The sequence below is a fragment of the Leopardus geoffroyi genome, chromosome B3, assembly GCF_018350155.1.
Source record: "Leopardus geoffroyi isolate Oge1 chromosome B3, O.geoffroyi_Oge1_pat1.0, whole genome shotgun sequence".
NCBI classification, from domain to species: domain Eukaryota; kingdom Metazoa; phylum Chordata; class Mammalia; order Carnivora; family Felidae; genus Leopardus; species Leopardus geoffroyi.
In genome coordinates this window covers 118,168,815-118,193,527 of record NC_059337.1, presented here as the reverse complement: position 1 = coordinate 118,193,527, position 24,713 = coordinate 118,168,815, and the positions used below count along the sequence as shown (strand labels likewise).

At 40.9% G+C, this 24,713-nt stretch overlaps 1 protein-coding gene across 7 annotated transcripts in view; it reads left to right on the top strand.

Moving 5' to 3' along the window:
- DPF3 (double PHD fingers 3) overlaps positions 1-24,713 on the top strand; it is a 267,179-nt gene that overhangs the window by 99,653 nt on the left and 142,813 nt on the right. For all 7 annotated transcript variants that reach the window (XR_006705142.1, XM_045451443.1, XM_045451447.1 and 4 more), the window contains exon 2: positions 11,403-11,563. Coding sequence is in view for 6 of the 7 variants with exons in the window: in XM_045451443.1 (XP_045307399.1) it covers positions 11,403-11,563 (161 nt within the window). In the remaining variant the exon portion in view is untranslated. The remainder of the gene's footprint in view (positions 1-11,402; positions 11,564-24,713) is intronic.

Here is a 24,713-nt window from a genome sequence, read left to right as displayed (position 1 = left end):
TTGGAGATGTGGGCTGATCTGTATGTCAAGTGACTCTTGGTGAGGTGGAAGGATTGGGGGAAGAAGACAGGGAAGGGGAGAAGGTGTGGGGAGGGAGGGAGGGAACTTGGAAATAGCTCCACGAGGAAAGGAGGGTCAGATTTTAAATACAGTCACATCCCCTTATATTGTTGGGCTGGGAAGAAAAATAGACTTCCCTTCAACAGTACGGAGGTTCTGGTATCTTTTGTTCTTATCCCAGGATGTGGAGGTTATGAGGGCAGCTTTAGGTATTTCTAGGGTGACTTACCTTTTGGTTTTGGCTTTGTTAGTTTCCCAGAATATTTCAGTCTTTCCTACCAGAGGACTTAAATTTGGCAACATGACCAGCCTCTTGGTCAACCTGGCTTTGTTCTGTCCTTGTTAAAAGGTTTACAAGCGTGTGGCTCAAAAACCAGCAGGCCTGAGGCAGTTTTCTCAGAGGGCCACCAGGAGAAATTGGGGTGACTCTCAACCTTGTGGCAGGTTAAATGAGACTCAGTGCTTCTTTGTTTGGCTTGATGTCCCTTAGAAGGGCGGCCTGGAGATCATTTGGTCTGCAGGGCGTTTGCTTCTGCCGGCTGATTTTAACCAACTCTGACAGGAGGGCAGAGGCCCCCAAGCGAGGTCAGGACCACAAATCCCATCCCAGCAGGTGCATGATGGGGAGACAGCGCCCTCCGGATGACCTTCAAGTTCCCATTGATTTCCCGTCAAGCAATGCTTCCCCACCCCCCATCCTGCTCCTGTCCCTGCCACTACCCATAGGCTCGGGGCTCTGGAAAGAGACGTGGATCAGTTCTCTGGGAAAGAACATGCAGAGGAGGTTAATTTAGAGACACGTCCTTTCAGGAAACTGGAGTAGGTACTTTGGGGACCGTCTTCTGGCACTGCTAGTTTACAGTGCCGGCATGAGGCCGGGAATGTTCTTTTTGGGCATGGAAAAGAAGGACTGATGTCATGAAGGGCATCATTTAGCCTCTTGGCCACATTTCTCTCCAGGTTTGATAGTGTGCAGGTGGCATTGTTGGGTCATGAGCAAGATTCAAGCACGGACAGCAGAATGGGCCCCTAAGCCACTGATGACTGTGTTGGGCAGGGAGGATCAGAAGTGAGAAGGTCGTGGGTGGTGTCACTCTCATTCCCTGTGCTGGGGGCCTCCCCCTAGGACTGACCTTCTTGTCCTCTGGAAGGCCTGTCTTCCATACCATTCAAGTTGTCTGTTGCAGGTAGCCTGGATCTTTCACTTACTTTGGTGTTATATGTTGAGCGATTCCCTATGTGCCAGATCCTGTGTTAGGTTCAGAGAGTGGCAGACAAGAGAAATAACGACCCTGCTCTCATGGAATTCATAACGTAGAGACAATCAGCAGGCAAAGAAAAAACAGAAAAAGTTTGATAGTGGTATGATGGAAAAAAAAACCCAAAAATAAACCAAAATAGAACGAGACATAGCAAGGACTGGGGCAGGAGTGGAGTAAGGTGGGCTGCCTTAGGGTGGGTCAAAGAAGACTCTTCTGAGGAGAAGCCAGCCGTGAGAAGACCTGGGGGAACTGTATACCAGAAAGAGGGAATAGCATATGCAAAGGTCCTGAGGTGAGATGATTCTGGCATATTAGAGGGACATAGAGAAGTGTAGTGAGGATGAAGTTGGGTAGGTAAGGGGGGCAGGAGACAGGGGAAGTAGGAAAGGTGGGCATAGCCAGACAGTCTGGGGGCCTATAGCTACGGGAAGGAGTTTGGATTTTATTTTGAGTGCGGTGAAAGCCATTGGGGGGGATTTAAGGAGGAGAATGTCAGGATCTGATTTCCATTTTAAAAAGATCACTTGGACTGCTGCGTTGAGAATTGACTACAGAGGATGTGTTCTTTGTGGCTGTGTTTTAAATGCCAGGCCAATATTCTTTTTATCAGGGAGGGCAATCTTGAGGCCCTTGTATTCCAGCAGCGAAGATGGGGTTGAGGATGTGTTTGTCCAAGAATTGTCTCTAATCAATGGTCTGCTTCTAACTGGCAGGCACACCCAGGGGACAACATATTGGTGCCCAGCTCATAGCTGGGGTTTCAGAGAGGACTCAGTCTATGAACCAGGGAAACTAAAAATCCGTTCTCAATCAATGAAGTTTCTGTGATGTGTGTGTGTTTTCTTTCTAGGTGTGCTTCACCCTAAGATAAAGCAGTCTCTCTCTCTTTTTTTTTCCCCCACTTTTGAAAGTTGGTTGCATTCTACACATACTTTAGCCTCCAGAGGAGAGATTTATTTTGTCATGTCTGGCTGCCATTTGAAAGGCAAACCTTGGATACGAGAAAAGCTACAGTCTTCTTCCTCCCCGGAGCATCCCCCTTTCCTGACCAACCCCCCCCCCCCCCCGCCCCCCACACCCCCATTATTTACTGGAAGGAATCATCCTTTTTCCCTCCTGTCTCCAGTCTCTTGTCCTTGGCGGCCCCTTGACTTCGACCCTGAGTTGTGTATGTCATCAGAACACCCAGTGGCAGCTCGGAAATCATGGCCAGGTTCAATATAAATTCCGTCTTGCTTAGGCAGCTTTGCATAATAAGTCCCTGAAAAGTCTTCACCGGAGTAGATGCCGGAAAAGGGATTTATTGGGTCTAGCAGGCCTGAACATCAGACTGCATGGCATTTAAGTCATGAGAGGAGTTTCAGGGTTCAAATTCTTCATCTGACTTGGCTTTCGTGAAGCAATACCCTGGCCCCCAAGGTGCCTTTCCGGCGATGTGTTGAAGGTCAGAGTTATTGCTAGAGTGACCACTCAGAGAATGTCAGGATCTTCTCCATACATTTGCCTTAAAGCAGGCCTCGTGGTTGTTTTGTTAGGGATGAGGGTTTCTGTAGGACTAGCCTGCAACAGGGCAGTGCTGCTAGGTTGATCCACACCAGCTGCCAGAGAAAAAATTTCAGGAGCAAACCCAGCTGAGTTAAAGTCAGTTAGCTGGGCTCTCCTGCTCTGCCATTAGAACATGGCCAAAGAACATCACAAGGCTCTCTTGTTCTTCCCCTTGCTTTGGAGGTTGGTGAGCCATCATTAGGCCAGTGAGTCTCATATTTCTCAGAATCACCGGAAGGGGGGCGGTGTCTGTCAAAAATACGGATGTCTGGATCACATGCCAGACCTCCAGAATCAGGATTTCACAGCCTCCCCCACCCCCACTAGTTCTGACACAAACCAAAGTTTGAAAGCCACTCCCTAGAAGATTCTTCTGGAGAGTGAGGTGATGGCATTCTTGATAAGCACCAAAGGCTCATTTCCTGCACCAGCCGAGGACGAGTTCATCCTCTTGGGGTGGTCTGTTGACAGCCCAGTGTTCAGGGAGCTTGTGAAGTTCAGAGAAGGGGGAGATGAGTTCTTTGTCTTGCAGAGAGGCGTGAATATCACAGATGGAGAAATGAAAATCTTGAGAGCTGAGGTGATTTTTTCTTTCCATGAGATGACTGGGAAAATTCAGTAAGATTTGAACCTGTAGGATATCTGTTTTCAGTTGCCTAAGCCTGGGCTCTGGAGAAGCCAGATAACTTCAGGCTCACCTCATTTGCATATGGCGAAAGAATGTCCCAAGTATCCCTCAGCTGTGAAGCTTCCGTTAGGATGGCCTGACATTTCTTTTTTTTTTTTTTTATCTTCTTTTTTATTGTTTTAAAATGTACATCCAAATTAGTTAGCATATAGTGCAACAATGATTTCAGGAGTAGATTCCTCAGTGCCCCTGACTCATTTAGCCCATTCCCCCCTCCCACAACCCCTCTAGTAACCCTCAGTTTGTTCTCCATATTTATGAGTCTCTTCTGTTTTGTCCCCCTCCCTGTTTTTAGATTATTTTTGTTTCCCTTCCCTTATGTTCATCTGTTTTGTCTCTTAAAGTCCTCCTATGAGTGAATTCATATGATTTTTGTCTTTGTCTGACCAATTTCACTTAGCATAATACCCTCCAGTTCCATCCACGTCGTTGCAAATGGCAAGATTTCATTCTTTTTGATTGCCAAGTAATATTCCATTATGTGTGTGGAATATATATATTTTTCCATACTTTGCATACTTTCCCTACTTTGGCTATTGTTGATAGTGCTGCTATAAACATGGGGGTGCATGTGTCCCTTCAAAACAGCACACCTGTATCCCTTGGATAAATGCCTAGTAGTGCAATTGCTGGGTCGTAGGGAGGCTGCACCAGCTTGCATTCCCAAGGATGGCCTGACATTTCAGTCAAGGCTTATCACACACTTCTGCAGTCCCAGCACTGTGCTTGGTTGGGTAGCATGGAAATATATAACTCTTAGTTCCTGTCTTCAAGAGTCTTATGATCTAGTTGGGTGGAGAGACATAAGGGGGATGGTACGGACTGGCCAAACATGGCTGAGACTCAGGGAGCCCTGAGAAGGCAGAGAGCAAACACTGTTGGCAGGGGTCACTGGGGAGGCTTCCTGGAAGAGGCAGGCCTTCAGCCAGCCCTTGAACAGATTAAGATTAGCCAGGCTAGGGGCAAGAGACAAGAATTATAGGTGGGAGGAAAGACCTGAGTAAAGTATTTTGTTGGGGTCCAGGGGTAAGGCTGTCTGATTCATATATACAGGAAGGTCAGATGAGGATTCGTTCATTCATTCATTCATTCATCATTCAACCCAACATGGCAAGCTCTGTGTTGGGCTTGGGGATAGAGCAGCAAATGAGCCAGGCGCTGTTTCTGTTCTTGGGGTAGGCTTTGGACTGCTGGGGTCATCATGCAATGGCTACTCAGCTCTCCTGGTTGCCTGAGGTTTTGGGACAGAGGCTTGGGTTGGCACTTGCCAGCCTCAAAGACACTGCAGCAGTGAGTGTGGCATGTGTATGTCGTGTGGAGGGCATCAGCCAGCTGAAGAAGATGGTGTGTCACACAGGGGCAGAAGATACTGCTCTTTGGGGGAAGGAGAAGGGAACCACCATTGACGAAAGGCATTTCCCTCTGTGCGTCAGACGTTTTCTGTCATTTAGTTCTCTCACAGACCTGAAGTAGGAGTTGTGGTTAAGTAGAGCTGAGGATTGGGGAGGGTAACTGACTTGGTCTGAGGTTGTAGCCAGTCAGCCATGGAGCTGGATTCAGATCTGCCTGATTCCAAGTCTCTGTTCTTTCTGTTTCACCCCAATCCCTCGGCTCTCCAAGGGCCCTGTCGTCCTCCAGAGGAGTTTGGGCACCAGTGGGAGCCATCTTGGCTTCCATCCTGAGGAATGAAAGACAAAAAACTGAGCTCCAGGGATATTCCTTTTTGTCAGGATGGGTGGGAGAAGAGCTGCAGTGACTATAGTCGGGGGCTGCTGCAATGACCCAGGAGCCCAGGGACGATGACTCAATGGGAGTGGTTGCAGACATTCTCTCAACATTTTTTGGAAGTTGTGATTAGACAGCCATGCAATCGAAATCACCAACGTATACGTGCAACAAACTCTGAAGACTGTCCTAATGTAAACATCTACCACAGGTATATGAGTTGTTGTTGAAAGCAATTCATCTGTGTGCTGGGCTCTGTGCTGGACACTGGGGATAAGTCAGGAAAACAGCGGGCTTGCAGGGTTACCGGGTTACACTGCCCCAGGGGGTGCCGTTCACATTGAAGTTTACATGAATGGTGCCCCTGGGCAGGTGGCTACGTGCAGTGGCCCCGCAGATGGTCTCTGCCCTCAGAGACTTTACAGTCTTGTAAAGAAGACAAATATTAAACATTGAATGGAATTGAAACTAACGTTACGAATAGTATTATTATTGCCATCTTTGTTGGGAGAGGGCAGAATGAGGGAAGAAGAGGACTGGAATCTCGCTCTCACCATTCTCTGCAGGCCTTTCCTATTTTATTTTATTAGTTGTTTTTTTTTTTTTTTAACGTTTATTCATTTAAAAAAAAAATTTTTTTTTTCAACGTTTATTTATTTTTGGGACAGAGAGAGACAGAGCATGAACGGGGGAGGGGCAGAGAGAGAGGGAGACACAGAATCGGAAGCAGGCTCCAGGCTCTGAGCCATCAGCCCAGAGCCCGACGTGGGGCTCGAACTCGCGGACCGCGAGATCGTGACCTGGCTGAAGTCGGACGCTTAACCGACTGCGCCACCCAGGCGCCCCATAACGTTTATTCATTTTTGAGAGACAGAGACAGAGCGCAAGTGGGGGAGGGGCAGAGAGAGAGGGAGACACAGAATCTGAAGCAAACTCCAGGTTCTGAGCTGTCTGCACAGAACCTGACCTGGGGCTCAAACTCATGAACCGCGGGATCAATGACCTGAGCCCAAGTCGGACGCTTAACTGACTGAGCCACCCAGGGGTTCCAGGCCTTTCCTCTTTTAAATATCAGAAACACCGCCTTAGCTTGGGCTGCTAGAGCAGGATGCCATAGACTGAGTGGCTTAAACAACAGATACTTATTTTCCACAGTTCTGGAGGCCGGGAAGTCTGAGATAAGGGTGTATTCTTGCTGTGTGCTCACATGGCAGAGAGAGAAAGAGGAAGAGAGAGGTCTTTCTCCTGTCCCTTCTTATATAGGGGCACTAATCCTATCATGAGGACGCTGTCCTCACGACCTAATTACCTCCCCAAGGCCCTGTATCCAGATACTAGAACATTGTGTGTGTGTGTGTGTGTGTGTGTGTGGAGGGGGGGTGGGTGTTAGGGCTTCAACACATGGATTTCAGGGGAAACAGTTCAGTCCGCAGTAAACCCTAACCCTGGCTTTCTTTGAAGGGCAGCTTTAGGAAGAGTGTAACTAACTCTGAGGAAAATGAAAAGGTTCCTCCACCTTGCCAAATATTGCCCCCTGCTTGCTAGTTATAAAATGCTATGTAAATGGGAACCGGCTTTCTGCGGTGCAGTTAGAGTTAAATATATTTAACATTTTTTTTTTCAACGTTTATTTATTTTTGGGGCAGAGAGAGACAGAGCATGAATGGGGGAGGGGCAGAGAGAGAGGGAGACACAGACTCGGAAACAGGCTCCAGGCTCGGAGCCATCAGCCCAGAGCCTGACGCGGGGCTCGAACTCACAGACTGCGAGATCGTGACCTGGCTGAAGTCGGACGCCCAACCGACTGCGCCACCCAGGCGCCCCAAGAGTTAAATATATTTAAATGCAAACAGGAGGAAGTTAGCATATCGGTGTAGATGCGTCTTAATGTGTATTTGTGGGTGGTGGTGGCAGTGTGGGCAGTTGGGTGAGACAGCAGGAAATCCAGGTGCCCACAGAGAACAGGAGGGGCCGACGGGGGGAAGGAGGGGCCAGAAATCCCGCCACAGGCCAGGGCTTCTTGTTATCTCTGCTTATCTCTGTTTATGTGCACAAATAGCAATGATGGGCCAAGGTCCTGTTTTTACTGTCAAAGGGGACTGGTGGATGGCATCAGGGATGGAAAGAGGGTGACACCCTGAGAAATGCAAGAACCCAGTGCCAGATGGGATGAAGGAAAGGGGAAGGCCAAGGACACCTTGCTAGGCAGAGAAGAGCAGTGTTCTCTCACTGCCCTCTCCCCACACACCCTCCCAACCCAGAAGAATGGCGACTCTGGGGAGGGAGCAGACTTCTGGCAGGAGATGAGGAATGTGCTTTTGGACACGTGTTTGGGGTATGACAGGACACCTGTTCTTGGGTCAGAACACAGGAGCAGAGGGACAGTGAAGAGGCAAGGGCCCCAGGTATCTGCGTTGGACGATTGGACTTAGGAGTCAGCTCAGGACAGTGGACACGGAATCTAAGAGAACGGGCACGGTCTTGAGAGAGAGAGAGAGAGACAAAGGTGGAGGCTTGAGGAAGAAAAGGAGCAGAGGGTCTGTGATGGGCTCTGAAAATCACATTTGGAGCCTGGTTGACAGTTATTTTGGAGAAGTCTTATTTTGACCCTTCTGAATCCTGATTGGTTCCCTGGAATCCAGTTTTCCACAGGTATGCTCAAGGAGGGTCACTGGAAAGCTCTGAGAGCCGAAGCTCCCTCACTCCAGATGTGATCGCTAAGGGATCTCCCCCCTCCCAGCGGCCCCCACAACTGGGCAGTCAGCACTCCTTCAAGCCATAGGCCATGGGGGGCTCCTGCTCTGGCGGAGAGCCTAGCAATTTGTTCCTCTTGCCTTTCCTGCTTCTGATTGTAGCCTTGGGTAGCCCGAAGTAGGCTGTTGATGAGAACATCATTCTATTCTGCCTTGTGCCAGCTTCTTCCAGCCCAAGACATCTATCATCCCGTGGCAATCCAGCCCCCTTGGTTTGATGCAGACAGGTGATGGCTGAGGCTGGGCTGTGCCTGACCCAGCCTGGGGCACGCTCCACAAAATGAGTCATTCCCTGCCAGCCTTTCCCTGCTCCCTCTGCCCCTCACAACTTGAATGCAAATGTCACCCCTGGGATCCTATCATCGAGGGATTTTTTTTTTTTTTTAAAGAAATCCCATATTGAAAAGGACATTTGTCCTCTCTCCTGTTTAAATTGCTTTCCACGGGTTAGGGAGACCTGGCCATCGATTTTCTTCTAGAGAGCAGAACGAGCCCTGTGAAGATTTTGGCTAATTAACTTTTGGAGAGGCACTGCTTGAATTTATCAAAAAGGTTGAAGTCTCTCTTCTCCTCCCACATCTTGAAAAAGGCTTTAAACGTTTGTTTCCAAATCTCTGCCAATGCCTGGACTGTTTAAAAGTGAGTTCCCTGGAGACGGTGGCAGAGAGGGTGTTAGATGTCACATTTTTTGCAGGTCCAGCCTGTAATACAGTTGTTCCAGTCCGAAGAAGGTTTTTTTTTTTTCTGTTTACATAAGAGAGGTATCGTTCACACCAAGATTACATTTAAAAATACACATTCCCCCCCAGCATGCCTGTTACTAATAGCATTGCATGTTACGGAAAGTGGAAAATATTTAAGATGAAATGAATTTTCGCCCAGCGCACCACTTTGTTTGACTTTCCCGTTCCATTTGGTGTGGGGCACGGACTTGGCCAAACTCACTTTCCCTTCCAGCAACTTCATTTTCTTGTCCCTCTCTTTGGGATTGGAGTTGTTGGAAGCCAGTAATGAGCGTATCGGGAAAAGTCTAATTTGAGATCCCTCTGCAGTTTCCTTTTCTATTGGCTTCCAGAGTTTGTTTTGAAAACGGAAACCTTCCTGTCGCCAGCTGATGAGTTGCAGTGTGCCATCTTCTTTTTTCTTATGGCTTCTCCTACAGCAGAATTTTTGGAGTTGGAAGAGTTAACATCTCTTTTGGCCATCTGTCAAAAGATCGTGGGAAACCAGATTACTGTTTCTCACATCGGACACCTCTCTGTTATGTGTTCTTGTCAGTTCTCATCAACTGATTGCTGTTGCTCATCAACTGGTTGGTTGGTTGCTGTTTCATGAAGAAGCTGGAGCATCTAGGACACTCTGGACAGGCTGTGTGTCATCTTACCTGGGCTGAGCTGCCTGTGAAAGTTCTGGCACACTGGACTATGTCGCCTTAGCAGTGGAGGCATTTAAGCTGGTGGGACACAGATGTGAACGCTTTGTAGGAAATGGTTCTTTATTTTTGATCAATCTCATGATCCTTGTTACCATCTTTGATTACATCAGCTCATGTTCTGTTTTATAGCATTTTAATGGGCTTCCACCCCCCCCCCCATTCATTTCCAGCTGTGTGGCTATTATAATTTGATTACAGTTTGGTTTTGCAACTGCGAGGATACTTTCTGAGCACATTATGCCTTCCTTGTGAAACTGAAGATGTTCAGAGGGGGAAAAGGAGCAAGGGGACTTTTTTTTTTTAGGAGTTATGTCAATAAGTAATTTCCAAGAGATGCCTCAGAAGCTTCAATGGTTGTATCTCCCCAGAATAAGAAATTTGCTTTAAACTCTTGGTGGACCCTGACCCACTGACTTTTTTAAAAAACACTATAGAAAAATCCCTCTAAAATTTTGCTTTCTTTAGTCCTCTAAATATTTTTGTTAAGAGATATACTATTCTCAACTTAGAGACTTTCTCACCCCGATTTTGGCCTCTTCAAATCTATGTAGAACCAAAACAAAGGGACATTCATAATGTTGCTTCAAAATGAGCTGCCTGGTTCCCCCTTCTGGCCCTGTAATCCCTCTGGCTCCCCCTTTCCTGCCTTTCCCTCCCCTTCCCACAAAGAAGTACAAGTCTACCTGGCACAGGTTATGTTATTACATTTGTATTTCCTTGAGCCATTTATTAACCTCCCACATGTGCCTGTCTTTGATTTGGTAGGTATTTGATCTCACTGATTTTTTTTTTTTTTAATATTTGATCAGTTTTACCAATGTTATATTTTTGGTCTTTGAAAAGGGTATTATCTTGAAATTAGCAGCATCACCACATGTCCAAGGATACTAAAGATTCAGTAACATACAATTTGCTGGGCTTAGATCACCACTCCAACAAACCAGAAAGGTCTTTCTCTTTGTGTTTTAGATTTCAGGGATTGAATTATCTTGACTTCAAAATGCAACTATTATACATCCTTCCTTTACTTTCAGTTAGGAAGTTATTTTTTCTTTATTTTTCTATTTTTATTTTCTTTATTTTTTATTTTCTTTAGTATTTATTTTTAAAAAATTTTTTATGTTTATTTATTTTTAAGAATGAGAGAGACAGAGAGTGAGCATGGGAGGGGAATAGAGAGAGGGAGACACAGAATCTGAAGGAGGCTTCAGGCTCCAAGCTGTCAGCACAGAGCCTGTTGCGGGGCTCGAACTTACGGAACATGAGATCATGACCTGAGCTGAAGTCGGACGTCTGTCCGACTGAACCACCAAGGCGCCCCAGAAGTTATTTTTTAAGTGTGTGGTTTTAAAAGACTGGCTCATGCCCCTTTTCGCCTCCTTTCCCCATGATAGCTTTACTTTTATGGGATATTTCTTCTGTCCTGCTAGTCTGTGTTTATGTGGGGTGTTTCTCTCTGATTGCAATGGAAATCTGTGCATCCATGCTTTGGGGTTTGGGTTCACTCTAGAGTGCCTTTGCTGGCAATTACTGAGAACAAAGTGTGGTTAATGTAGGATCTTAATAAGGGGGCTCTAGAAGCCTGAGGTCCTGGTAGATCTCATGTAGAAGATTGTTCTAGAACCACCTCTAGAGGTGGGACCTCATGCTTCCTGGAGTGGGAACTTGTTACTTTTACTAGTGGTTTATCTAGGGGCCCTAGGCTCTTGGTTACAGGGGATTCTAAATTCCCTGGTGATTTTGGCATGGGAAATAGAACCTGGTTGAGACCTGACACCAAGTTGGATTCCTCCCCTCCCTTGGTACTCATTGCCTTGGTCTCCAGATACGCAAAATCTTCCCAGGGAGGTAGGTGGGTACCATCACTTATCCTCTGGGTATGTTTCTGTTTTCCCTGGCCTCATTCCTCCTCCGTCTCTCTCCCCTGCTGATAGACTCGGGGACCAGTTCTACAAGGAGGCCATCGAGCACTGCCGAAGCTATAACTCGAGGCTGTGCGCAGAGCGCAGCGTGCGTCTCCCTTTCCTGGACTCGCAGACCGGTGTGGCCCAGAACAACTGCTACATCTGGATGGAGAAGAGGCACCGTGGCCCAGGTAAGCCACACCATCCTGGACATGTTCTGGCTTCCAGTCTGGAGGGAGGGAGGACCAACCATTGGGAATCTCCGCAGTGATGCTGGGGAAAGGCAAGCTGTACTCTCATGAAACTCCACTGATTTATAGCTCTAGGCACATGTCCCAAGGATGATGGAGGGGAGGGGCAATGGAGCCTTGTTGGCAGGGGTGGGGGGGAGGGGGACAGAGTGAAAGAACTCAGGATTTAGCCCCCAAAAGGGAAGGTTGAGGGCATGGCATCCCTCTCATCCTTTGCCCTTTTTGTAGTTCAGTGGTTATTAGCTGGAAGTCTGTAGTCAGATCTGGGTTGGAGGCTTGGCTTTATCATCAAACCAAGATCTCTCCCTCAGGTTCCTCACCTGCGAAATGGGAATAATAATAGTTTTCACTTTAGAATTTTGTCAGGATTGCATGGAAATATTCATAAAAAATGTATGAGTCAGCACCTAGTAACTATGTGCTCCCAAAATGCTGGCTATTATCGTTGATATTCCTACTATTATTATCATGACACTAGTCTTCTAGGCTAAAGACCAACGGTGGAGATTAGGGAGGCAACCAAAGGAATGCAGTTTTCTGGCTCTCTATGGGTCTATTTTAGAAAGTTTTTATGATGAAAAATTTCAAACCCGTACAAAAGTGGAGAGAATAGTAAAATGAATGTCCATGTATTTATCACCCAGTGTCAACAATGATCAATTCATGGCCAGTCTTGTTTCATTTATACTCACCTCCCACTTTCCTCCTTGACCCTAGGTTATTTGGAAGCAAATCCAAGGCAACATGTTATTTCATGTGTAAATTTTTCAGTATGTATCTCTAAATGGTAAGGACATAAGCAGACATGCCCACGATGGCTATCAAAGCTCCAAGGTAGCAATTAGACCTTAACAGAATCACATATTGGTTCAACATTTATTTCCCCCTGGTAGTTGAAATCAGAATCCAAAGAGGAATCCTATGTTGCAATTGGCTGAGGTATTTCTTAAGTCTCTTTAAATCTGTAGGTCTTGGCGTGTGTTTGTCTGTCTGTCTCTCTTTCCCTCCCCCTTGCATGTTGTTTATGGAAGAAACTGAGTTGTTTGCGCTGTAGGGTTTCCAGAGTCCAGATTTTCTGATTGCATCCCCATGGTGTTATTCTTGGGAATTGGTTGTTAAGACTAGAGACCTGAGCAGATTCAGGTTCAGCTTTTTGGGGCAAGAACAACTCCTAAGTGGTGGTGTGTTATTTCCATCAGGAGGCTCATGGTATCTGGTTATCTCTCTTCTATTAAAAAAATTTTTTTTAAATGTTTATTTCTTTTTGAGAGAGAGAGAGAGAGAGAGAGAGAGAGAGAGAGCAAGCAGGGAAGGGGCAGAGAGAAAGGGAGATACAGAATCCGAAGCAGGCTCCAGGCTCTGAGCTGTCAGCACAGAGCCCGACGCGGGGCTCGAACTCACGAACCGTGAGATCATGACCTGAGCTGAAGTCCGATGCCTAAGCAACTGAGTCACCCAGGCACCCCAAGTTACCTCTCTTTTATTGATGTTAACAGCCCTTGATGGTAGTTGCCTAGATCCTTTATTCTGTTAAGGGCTGCAAAAAACGTGACATTTAATTCAAGGCTGTCACTAATTCTTCATTTATTAGCTCTGTAACCTCTATAAAGTGAAATATCTCCTCATTAAAATTTTGGTTATTGTGAGGTATAGTTCACATATGACAGGCAGGATAAATAATTTTGCCCCTTTATCAGTTTATTTTATTTTATTTTTCATCAGTATAAGTATACTCTAATCTCCATCCCTTGTTTCACCCCTCTCCCTTCCACCCAACCTCCCCTTTGCTAACCATCAGTTTGTTCTCTATAGTTGAGACTCTGTTTTTTGGTTTCTCTCTCTCTCTCTTTTTCTTTGTTTGTTTGCTTTATTTCTTAAATTTCACATGAGTGAGATCATATGATATTTGTCTTTCTCTGACTAACTTATTTTGCTTGGCGTTATACTCTCCAGCTCTATCCATGTTGTTGCAAATGGGAAGATTTCATTCTTTTTTATGGCTGAATAATATTCCACTGTGTATATATACCACAACATCTGTACTCATTCACCCACCGATGGACCCTTGGGCTGCTTCCGTAATTTGACTATTGTAAATAATGTATTCACCAGTTTTCAAAATAAAGAGTTGGTTCCCTAATATTTACCAAAAGTGATTAATAAAGTTACTATTTTGTTGAGTGCCATCACGATTTCACAGATTTAAACACCATGGATACATTTTAACCCAGTGGAGCTATTATTCTTATTGATGCTTAAATTGTCCCATCTTTGGCCCATAAGGGTTTGGGCCAGTGCTGGTGTTCTGAAAGAACCCCAGTAGTTTCTGATGGCTTCCTTGGTATCCTAATATTAAGACAAATGTTTTAAGCTTATTTTGTACATTTCCTGCCCAGACCTGGAATTAGCTGTTTCTATAAGAAATCCTGTTGCCTTTTTGTAGGAAATGTTATTTGAAGACCATAATCTGATGGTGCTTATTATTCCTAGGTTGGTTGTTGTTTCTAGGACTTTTCAGTGAGTGGATCTAAGAAATATGATTTCTTTTTTTTTTTTTAAGAGAAAATACATTATGAACTTATATTTCCCATTCAATTCAATTTTACACAGTTTTTCTGAACTGTCTTAATTGTCTCTCCTTTCTCCAACTCTAAAAAAATCCTGGCTCTTAGTGATGCTGACATAATTATTTATTTGCTTCCCCCTGCCCCCCACATACATATGAGTATCAAATAAAATTAAACTTCCAATGATACAATTACTGAACATATTTAAGGTTTTTCTTCTTCTTCTTCTTCTTCTTTTATTTTTTTGCAATTCTTTTTGTCCTTAGGGCATTGCCTATTAAGGATGTAGAGTGAAATTACTGTGTTTTAAGGTCACTTGAAATACTTCCTCTGAGTGGTTGTGCCACTAACTGAATACACAGTTGGATTTGTTTCATTTGGCTTTCACTTATTAGGTATTATTTTTTTCAAATTTCATATAATTTGTTTGTATTTTTAAAATTAGTTTTTATTTTGAAATAATTACAGATCCACAGGAATTAGCACACATAGTACAGAGGAATCCCCCAAATCCTCCACCCAATTTCTCCCAGTGGATACATCTTATGTAATCAGAGCACAATCTGGAAACCAGAAAGTTGACATTGGTAAAATGCGCATGTGTAGTTCTATGCCATTTTATCACATATAGATTTGTGGAACCACCACAGTAATCAAGATATAAAACTATTCCATCACCACAAAGATCTCCCTCATACTACCCCCTTATCATCATACTCACCAGCCCCTCTCATTATTTCAATACCTTTACCCTCCCCCATGTATAACACAATGTCTTAAACATTTCCTGTGCACACATTGAAAAACCATATCAGTATTATAATTTTTGCTTCACCCCTGAAACGAATATTATACTACAGGTTAACTAACTAGAATTAAAAAAAAAAACAAACCTGAAATAAAAAATTTTTTTTTGCTTCAACTATCAAACTATTAACTTAGAAAACTTAAGTGTCTATTATATTTACTCATATTTTTACTCTTTAATTGTTCTTTTTTCCTTCTTGATGTTCCAAGATGCCTTCTTTTATAATTTCTTTCTGATTAAGTATTTCTTTAGCCATTCCTTTAAAGTAGGTCTACTGGTAACTTCTCATAAGTTTTCTTTCTTCTGGGAATGCCTAGATTTTTTGCTTCATTCCTAAAGGATATTTTTGCTGGATATAAAGTTCTGGGTTGATAAATCCTTTTATTTTAGCAGTTGAAAAATGTTTTGCATCTCTTTTTGGTGTGTGATGAGGTTTGTGAGGAGACATTTGCTGTCATTCTTTTCTTTTATAAGTGAGGTGTTGGGGAACCTGAGTGGTTCAATTGGTTGAGCATCTGACTGGTTCAGGTCATGATCTTGTGGTTCATGAGTTTGAGTCCCATATCAGGCTTACTGCTGTCAGCACAGAGCCTGCTTCAGGTCCTCTGTCCTACTGTCTCTCTGCCCCTTCCTTGCTTGCTGTCTCTCTCTCAAAAATAAACACTCGTAAGTGAGGTGTCATTTCTTTCTCACTACTTTCAAGACTTTTTTTTGTCTTTAGTTTTCAAAAATCTGATTTTGATATGTTTTGGTGTGGATTTGTTTGGGTTTACCTGTTTTGGAATTCACTCAGCTTCTGGCATCTGTAGGTTTATATCTTTTGCCAACTTTAGGAAAATTTCAGCTATTATTTTTTTGAATACATGTTCAGCCCCACTCTCTTTCCCTTATCCTTCTGGGACTCTACTAACACAAAGTTTAGACTTTTTGCTATAGCCCATAAGTCCCTCAGGCTCTGGGTCTTTCTGTTTGTTTGTTTTTGTTTTGTTTTTGTTTTTGTTTTTTCTCTCTGTTGCTCAGATTGGGTTATTTTTATGTTTCTCTCTTCCAGTTCACTACTTCTTTCTTCTAATCTCTGCATTTGTTGTGTTGTTTTATTGTGTTTTTAACTTTTACAATTTCTGTTTGGTTCTTCTTTATATCTTCCATTTCCTTGCTGAGACTTTGTATTTTTTCATTTTTTCAAGTATTCGTGATTATTTGTTGAAACATGTTTATGATGCCTCCTTCAAAATCCTTGTTAGATAATTCTAATATTTGCATTGATATCTATTGTCTTTTTTTTCTCATTCAAATTGAGATTTTCCTGGTTCTTCATATGAATGATTTTGATTGACTCCTGGACATTTTGGCCATGATGTTATGAGACTCTATATGTTATTTGGTAAAATGCTCAAATCTTTTACCCATTTAAAAATTGGGTTTTTTTAAAAAATTGAAATTTATTTGACATACGTCACTGTGGAAATTTAAGGTGTACAACATGTTAAATTTAGACATTTATATATCGTAATATGATTGCCATTGTAGTGATAATTACAGGCTCTATCATATTTATAATAATCCTTTTTTTAGTGGTTGGAATAATTGAGTTCTAGTCTCTTAGAAAGTTTGGTGATTATAATACAGTATTGTTGTCTATGTTCACCATCATATGTATTAGATCTCTAGGGGAATTGTTTTTGTATTGTTAAATTTTGATAGTCCTTTATATATTCTAGATTCAAGATGTTTATTTGATATATACTTTGCAAATATTTTCTCCCAGTTTTTGGCTTATATTTTCATTTTCTTTTTTTTTTTTTAAGTTTATTTATTTTTAGAGAGAGTGAAAGAGAGAAAGAGTTGGGGAGGGATAGAGAGGGAGAGACAATACAAAGCAGGCTCCATGCTGTCAGTGCAGAGCCCAATGAGGGGCTTGAACTCACAAACCATGAGATCATGACCTGAGCTGAAATCGAGAGTCTGACACTTAACTGACTGAGCCACCCTGGTGCCCCTATTTCATTATCTTAATAGTGTCTTTCAAAGAGCAGACATTTTATATTTTGATTAAGTCCAATTTATCAATTTGTTATTTAATGAATTGAGATTTTGTTGTTGTATGTAAGAAATTGTTGCTTACTCCAATGTCAAGTAATGTATTTTTTTTTCCCTAGAAGTTTAATAATTATAGGTTTTATACTTAGGTCTATGATCCATTTTGAATTAATTTTAAAATATGGTTTGAGGTACAGATTAAAGTTTATATTTTTGCAGATAGAAATCCAATTGTTCCAGCATAATTTGTTAAAAAGATTAGCCTTTCTCAACTGAATTGCTTTTGTACCTTTGTCAAAAATTAAATGTTCACATGTATGTAGTTCTATTTCTGGATGTTCAATTTTGTTTCATGGGTTTATCTGTTTTCACACTAATATCATACTGTCTTGATTCTTGTATTTTTGCAGTGCATTTTGAAATCAAGTAGTGTTAGTCCTCTAATCTGTTTTTCTTTTTCTAAGTTATTTTGGCTATTTTAGTCCTTTGCATTTCCATATGAATTTTATAGTCTGTCCAGTTTTACAAAAACTCTGCTGGGATTTTGATTGGGATTATGTGGAATCTATGGATCAATTTTGTGGAAAATTAACAATTCTCAATACTGAGTCTTCCAATCCCAGAATATAATATCTCTCCATTTGTTATCTTTAATTTTTCCCATTGATGATTTTTAGTTTTTTGTGTGCAGATATTTCACACTTTTTTCAAATTTATCTCTAAGTACTTAACATTTTTGATACTATTGTAAATGGATTTTTAAAAAATTTAGTTTCTGATTATTCTTCATTAGTTTACAAAAATACAGAAATATGTATCTTCATTCTGTATCCTCAAACTTTGTTTTACTCATTTATTCTAATAGCTTTCTGTAGATGCTACAGCATTTCAGCGTTTTCTACAGTTGATTGTTGTTAGTGAAAAAGAAAACTTTCTTTCCTTTTTTTTTTTTTTAAGTTTATTTATTTATTTTGAGAGAGAAGGGGAGAGAGAGAGAGAGAGCGGGAGAGGGTCAGAGAGAGAGGGAGAGAGACTCCCAAGCAGGCTTTACGCTGTTAGTGCAGAGCCCGATACAGGGCTCAACCTCACAAACAGTGAGATAATGACCTGGGCCACAGTCAAGAGTTGGGTGCTTAACTGACTAAGCCACCCAGGTGTCCCAACTTTTCTTGTCAGTATGGATGACTTTTATTTATTTTACTCATTTGTTGCACTGAGTAGAATGGCCTCTGAAATATTAAGAAAAAGTGGTTAGAGTGGACATCCTTATGATATTCCTGATCTTAAGGAAAAAACATTCATTTTTTTCATTTTTAACTATGTTGTTAGCTGTGGGCATTTTGTAGTTGCTTTTTATTAGCAACTTCCTTCTAGTTTGAGAATTTTAAATCAGGAACTGATGTTGGATTTTATTAGCTGATTTTTCTAAGTCTATTGAGATGATCATGTGATTTTTCTTTTGTGGTTTGTTAACATGAGGAGTTACATTGATTGATATTTGAATGTTAAGCTAACATTGCATTCTGAGGATAAATCCCACTTTGTCATGATATATTATCCTTTTTATATATCATCAGATTCACTTTGGTAAAGTTTTTTTTTTTTTTTTCAATGTTTATTTATTTTTGGGACAGAGAGAGGCAGAGCATGAACGGGGGAGGGGCAGAGAGAGAGGGAGACACAGAATCGGAAACAGGCTCCAGGCTCTGAGCCATCAGCCCAGAGCCTGACGCGGGGCTCGAACTCCCGGACCGCGAGATGGTGACCTGGCTGAAGTTGGACACTTAACCGACTGCGCCACCCAGGCGCCCCTTTGCTAAAGTTTTATTAGAGGTTTTACATCCATGTTTATGAGCAATATTTGTCTATAGTTTTCTTTCCTTGTGTTTGTGTCTGGTTTGGTCTCAGGGTGAGGTTGGCCTCTTATAATGAGTTGGGAAGTATTCCTTCCTTTTCAGTTTTCTGGAAGAGTTTATGCAGAATTGGTATTTTTTCCTTAAATGTTTTGTAGCATTTACCAGTGAATTTCTCTGGGCCTGGCAATTTCTTTGTAGGAACATTTTTAACTACAAATTTGATTTCTTTAATAGATACTCAGGTTATTCATTTCATATTGAGTGAATCTTGGTAGTTTGTAACTTCAAGGAATTTTTCCATTTCAGCTAAGTTGGTCAAAATTGGTTGCACAAAGTTGTTTATAACATTGGTGCATTATCCTTTTAATATCTGTAGAATCTTGTGACATATTCTCTTCTATTTTTTTTATTGGCAATTTGAATTTTCTTTTTCACCTGATCAGTCTACCTGGAGGCTTATAAATTTTATTGATATCAAAGATATAGCTTGTGATATAATATTTTTTCCTTTTTTTCCCTATTTTATGGTTTCTGTTTTGATATTTATTTTTCCTTTCTTTTTCTTACTTTGGATTTAATTTACTCTTCTATTTCTTCTATTATTTCTTAAGGTAGAAATTGAGGTCATTGATTTGAGACTTCTCTTCTTTTTCTCCTATAGGTGTTTTCTAATATAGTTTATCCCCAAATATAAGTACTGTTTTAGCCTCATTTCACCAATGTTTGTATTGTATTTTCATTGTCATTCAAATAAAAGTATTTTCTAATTTGTCTTTTGAGTTCTTCTTTTACCTATGGATTATTTAGGAGTGTGTTATTTCCAAACATTTGGGGGGATTTTCCAAATGTATGCCTGTTACTTGTTTCTAATTCTATATAGTCAGGAGATACTTTGTATGACTTGAATCCTTTAAAATTTACTGAGACTTATATGGTTCAGAATATGGCCCATCTTGGATAAATTTTCTCTTTGGCCTGGAAAAGAATGTGTATTTTCTTGTTGGTGGTTTGAATGTTCTAGAAATATCAATTAAGTCAAGTTGGTTGATAGTATTGCTCAAATCTTCATCATTACTAATTTTTCCATTTATTTTTTCTATGAATTATCAAGAGAGAGAATTGAAATTTCTGACTATAATTGTGAATTTGTCTATTTATCTTTACAATTTTATTAGTTCTTCATATGTTTTGAAGCTGTGTTATTAAGGGCATACACATTTAGATTGTTATGTCCTCTTGGTAAATTGATCCATTATCATTATGTAATGACTTTATCTCTACTAATATTCTTTACTATGAAATCTGCTTCCTGTGACATTAATGTAACCACTCCAGCTTTCTTTTGATTAATGTTATCATTGTGTATCTTCCTCCATTCTTTTACTTTTACATATTTGGATTTGATGTTAAAAGTAGGTATTTTTTGTAGGCACATATAGTTGTGTCTTGCTTTTTAAATGCAATCTGACAGTGTGTGTTTTTAAAATTGAGGTATTTAGACTATTTACATTTAATGTGATTATTATTATAATTAGGTTTAAACCCATCATTTTGCTATGTGTTTTCTATTTATCCATCTGTTTATTCCCTTTTCCCTCATTTTCTTCCTTTCGGGGGTTAAATTTTTTATGATTCCATTTTATTTCCTTTGTTGGCTTAATAGCTCTTTGTTTTGTTATTTTGGTGATTGCTTAATGTTTGTAGTCTGCATCTTTAATTACAGTTTGCTTTCAGGTGATATTTTACTACTTCATGAATAGTATAAAAACTCTACAACAGTATCCAGTAAACAGAATAATGCCATCCACAAAGACATCCAGACCTGGAACCATAGAAATGCTACCTGACATGGCAAAAGGAATTTTGCTGATGTGATTAAGTTAAGGACCTTTAGATGGGGAGATTATTATTATTCAGATGGTCTCAATGTAATCATAAGGTCTTTATAAAGGGAAGGAAGCAGGTCAGAGTCAGAGCAGGAGGTGTGACAACAGAGGTCAAAGTGATGCCATTGAGGAAGAAGCCATAAATGAGCGAAAGGATGTGGGTGGCCTCTAGAAGTCAGAGAAGGCAAAAAAGTAGATTCTCCTCCAGAATCTCCAAAAGGAATGAAACCTTGCTGAAACCTTGGTTTTAGCTAAGTGAGACTGAGTTTAGACTTCTGACCTCTAGAATTGTGAGGCAGCAAATTCATGTTGTGTTAAACCTCTGAGTTTGTGGCACTTCATTATAGCAGCAATAGGAAACTGATACAAGTATACTTTCGTCTTTCCCCTATTTACCTTTGTGCAATTGGTGTCATATATTTTATTTTTACCTATGGTATAAACCTTTTACTACATTGTCATTATCTTTGCTTAGTTAATCATCTTACAAAATTTTTTTAAATGTTTATTTATTTTTGAGAGAGAGAGAGAGAGAGAGAGAGAGAGAGAGAGAGAGGGCAGGGGAGGGGCAGAGAGAGAGGGAGACACAGAATCCAAAGCAGGCTTCAGGCTCTGAGCTGTCAGCACAGAGCCTGATGAGGTGCTTGAACTCACAGACCGTGAGATCATGACATGAGTCGAAGTTGGATGCTTAACTGACTGAGCCAGACAGGCACCCTTAGTTAATCATCTTTTAAAGAGTTTTCAAGAATAAGAAAAAAAACATCTTACATAATTACTCATGTACTAAACCATACCTGATGCTTTTCATTTGATAGTATATATCCATATTTAGGTCTGGTATCACTTTCCTTCTGCCTAAAGGACTTCCTTTAATATTTCTTGTAGTGTGGGTCTGCTGATGATTAATTCTTTCAACTTCTGTATATATTGGAATATCTTTAGTTTGCTTTAGTTTTTTGAGAGAGATTTTTGCAGAATATAGAATTTAGGTCGACAAGTTTTTTTTTTTTCCCTTTCAGTCCTGTAATGATATTGAACCACTGTTTTTTGTTTTTTGTTTTTTTTTTGCATGCATTGTTTCTGATGAGAAATCACTCTTATCTTTGGTCCTCTCTATATAATATGGCTCCCTTCTCTGGCTACTTTTAATATTTTACCTTTCACTTTTTTTCCTTCTGAGTGGCTACAAAGACTTTATGAAATTATTAAAAATTTTGACATATAAATATTCACATGTGTGTATTAAATGGCTATATAGAATATCACTCTTTTTGGGCAGTTTTGATTATGATGTGCTTTGTTACAGTTTTATTCATGTTTCTTGTGCTTAGTTTTATTGAGCTTCTTGGATCTGCATGTTTGTGGTTTTCATCAAATTTTGAAAATTTCTAGCCATTATTTCTACAAATATTTTTTCTTCCCTTCTCCTCTTTGGGGACTCCAAGTACACATATTATTAGGTTGTTTGAAGTTTTCCCACAGCTCATTATGCTGTTCTTCTAAAAAGTTCTTTTTCCCAGGGGTTTCATTTGAGGTAGTTTCTGTTGTTGCATTTTCAAGTGCACTAATTTTTTCTTCTGCAGTATCTAATCTGACATTAATCCCATTCAGTGTTTTTTATCTCACACATTGTAGTTTTCATTTCTAGATGTTAAATTTGAATCTTTAGAAGAATCAATTTTTTTACTTCACTTTTGAACATATGGAATACAAATGATAACTGTCTTAATTTTCTTGCTGCTAATTATAATGTCAGTTTCAATTCTGGGTTGGTTTTAATTGGTTGGTTCCCCTGCCCCCCTCATTATAGGTCATATATTTCTGCTTCTTTATATGTGCCTTGTAATTTTGGATTGGATGCCAGACATCATGAATTTTACCTTGTAGGTGCTGTATATATTACTTATTCCTATAACTATTCTAGAGCTTTATTTTGGGACAGTTAAGTTACTTGGAAACAGTGTGTGATCTTTAGGTGATACTGGAGCAGTGCTTAGTCTAGGGCTAATAATTTCCTGTCAGAGAGGTAAGACCCTTTTCTGTACTCTACCCAGTACTCCATGAATCATGAGGCTTTCCTAACATGCTGGTGGGAACAGACTGTTCCCAGCCCCTTTGCACACCAGGCACTCATATCTGTTCCTACTGGCTGGTTCTTTCCTCAACATTGAACAGTTTCTTCATAAGCACTGATTAATACGGAGCTGAATACTCTAAGGGGGTCTCTGTGGACCTCCGAAGCTCTTTTTCTGTGTAACGCTCTTCTTTTACAATTCTGTTTCTTGAATTCTAGTCACCTTGGTCTCCTCAGACTCTCATCTCTTTCTTTTCACTCAGTCTCAGAAAGTCTGTTGGTTCCCACCCATGTTTCTCTTCCCTGTGCTGCAATCTGGAAGCTCTCTTGAGGTAGTAAGCTGGGGCAGTCTTAGGGCTTATCTTGTTCATGTCCAGACAGTTGGGCACGTTCAAGGTGGTATAGCTGTAGACTTACCTTGTTCATTTCCAGTGCTTCAGGCATCACTGTCCTCCATTTCTTGATGTCCTGTGTCTTGAGAACTTTTATTTCATATTTTATCTGTCTTTTGGTTTCTTGTAAAAGAGTAAATATGATCCTTGATACTCCCATCTAGCCAGAAGCAGATGTTTGCTTTTTTAATTTAACCATATGAAATATTCACATGGTTCTAAAGTCATACCTATAAAGCATGGTATAGTCAGAGAATGTCTTGTTCTGTCTCTGTCCCTTTCCTGTTTCTATAGGCAACTTCCTCCTCTTCTCCTTGTTACTAATACTTTGTTTTTGCTCTCTGGAAGTTTCTACTAAGCCTTTGGTTTATCTTTCCACTAAAAGAAAAACCATATGTGAACACACAACGTATATATTTATGTACATATGTATATGGGTGTATCCCCATTTGTTGGATAAATTATAGTATATGATACACACTATTCTCCACCTTGTTTTTTTTCACTTAATAGTGTACTCCATTGTAGTGTGTACTTCCCTCCCTCTATGTGTCAATTGCTTCATAATAGTCCATTGTGTGCATATGTTATGGTTTATTCAATCAGTTTCCTATGATGGACATTGGATTATTTCCAGGCTTTTTCTAGTATTAAAAATGCTACAACGAATACATATTTTTATATTTTTGCATATTAATCTGTGATACAGATTCCTAGAAGTGGAATTGCTGGGTCAAAGGGCAAATACATATGCACTTTTGCTAGATATGCCAAATTTCCCTCCATAGGGTTGAACTATTTTGCATTCTTATCAGTGGTGGATGAGATTGGTAGGCATATTTCTAACAACACAAAATTTCAATAGCACCATAGACTGCTTCATGGAAGGGTGAGGACTAGAATTATTGAAACAAAGGCCATGGTGGAGGCTCTTGTCAGGGATATTGGGGACGCAATTCTTGTATCAGGTAAGAGTTAGACCCAATAACATGTAAGCTCACATTATAATGTGATTATTCTTGAAAAATTTTTTTCTGATGAATTTAGGAAGTATGTAGTGGTTGTTTTTCTGATTTTCCATATGTTTTATGTGCCTCTCGATGATGCTTTTATATTATTAGGATGCATTTCTCCATGAGCAATTTTACTTGGTGATACGGAAGTAGAGGGAAAATAAATTCCACAAGAAATGTCTTGATGGGGGTGGGTGGGAGGGCTGGGGGACATTTTCCTGATAGTTTTAGTGTGGGGAGCTTCTTTCTCAAGGGAAGGACTTTGGATTTCAACCCTACTGTGTGTGGATCAGTAATGGGATGGCTTGGTGGGGTTAGGTTAGTGGAGAGGTCTTGAATGTGGGCTGTGGACTAGATTACCCTTTGAATTGTGTGACCCTGTGCCAGTTACTTAAACACTGGTAGCCTCACTGTCCTTGTCCTTTAAATGTCTCATAGGGTAGTTGTTATG